The 1047-nt window shown below is 64.4% G+C and overlaps 1 protein-coding gene across 1 annotated transcript in view; it reads right to left on the bottom strand.

Moving 5' to 3' along the window:
• Window positions 1–1047, bottom strand: part of AP3B2 (adaptor-related protein complex 3, beta 2 subunit) — an 8402-nt gene that overhangs the window by 1590 nt on the left and 5765 nt on the right. The window contains 4 exon segments of the mRNA XM_010012249.1: window positions 1–52; window positions 159–390; window positions 496–602; window positions 921–980. Of these exon segments, the coding sequence (XP_010010551.1) occupies window positions 1–52; window positions 159–390; window positions 496–602; window positions 921–980 (451 nt within the window).

Here is a 1047-nt window from a genome sequence, read left to right as displayed (position 1 = left end):
CAGAAGTCGATGCCCATCACCACGTTGGCCGTGTCCCCGGGTGCGAGGCGCTCTGTAACCACAGTGCTGCCACTGCGTCCCATGTCCCCTCCACCAGCCAACGCCTGTCCCCATCTCCCCCCCTCACAGCATCGCAGCCGTGCCGTGCCGTGCCGTACCGATCTCGGGGAACTCCTGGATCCTCATACCAGAGAGCAGCTTGGGCTCGCTGACCCGCAGGCTCTTCACCTCAGCGTCAGTGTTGTTGGAGATGTGGATGTGGACGGCCACCATGTGGGGGTCCCCTGGGAAGGGCCGGCGGCTGAAGCAGTACTCCACTGAGAGCCCCTCACCCGCCATGCGGTGCAGCAGCTCATAGGTCCTCACCGCGCCAAACGCCGGGCTCAGCAGCTGCCAGGGCCAAGGGGCTGGTGTAGGATGCTGACTCCCAACCTGCAGCCCCCATGAGGGACAGGGGTCCCAGGGCACCCTGGGAAGGGCATGGGGGACACTTACAGCGGGTGTCATGGACGTATCGGTGAGTGTGAGGCCCTCCAGGTCAGTCACCAGGCTGGTGGAGATGATGCTGCTGGAGGGGATGGGCTGGAGAGGAGCGGGGGTGACTGCAGGGTTGGGGGGGAAAGGGTTAACAGAGCTCTGATGAGTCACAGCCCTATGGGGGCAACCCCAGTGGCCCCATGGGACAGCCGCATGGGGACAGCCCTGGTAGCACACCTGCATGGGGACAACTCCGTAGGTACAACCCCAAAGGCACAGCCTCATGAGGACAGCCCTGCTGGCACTGCCCCCTGTCCCACAGCACCCTCTGGGGACAAGGACTGCTCACCCCACTGGTCCTCGTCCCAGTTCTGCAGCTCCTAAAGGACCGGCTTTTTTTTCCACCGTGACAGCCACCCCACGTGCCCCATGCAGCCACTCACAGTCATCCAGGTCGAGCAGGGAGATCTCCTTGTGGCTGGCCCTGCTGCTAGGGGGCTGCAAGGGGCAGAGACGTGGGGGGGTATAAACAGGGAGTCCAGGTGTCCCTGCGCTGTCCCCAGCCCAGCC

Source organism: Nestor notabilis, unplaced genomic scaffold, assembly GCF_000696875.1.
Source record: "Nestor notabilis isolate BGI_N333 unplaced genomic scaffold, ASM69687v1 scaffold23123, whole genome shotgun sequence".
NCBI classification, from domain to species: Eukaryota; Metazoa; Chordata; class Aves; order Psittaciformes; family Psittacidae; genus Nestor; species Nestor notabilis.
The sequence above is the reverse complement of the archived record's forward strand: the minus strand, read 5'-3'. Positions and strand labels throughout refer to the sequence as shown.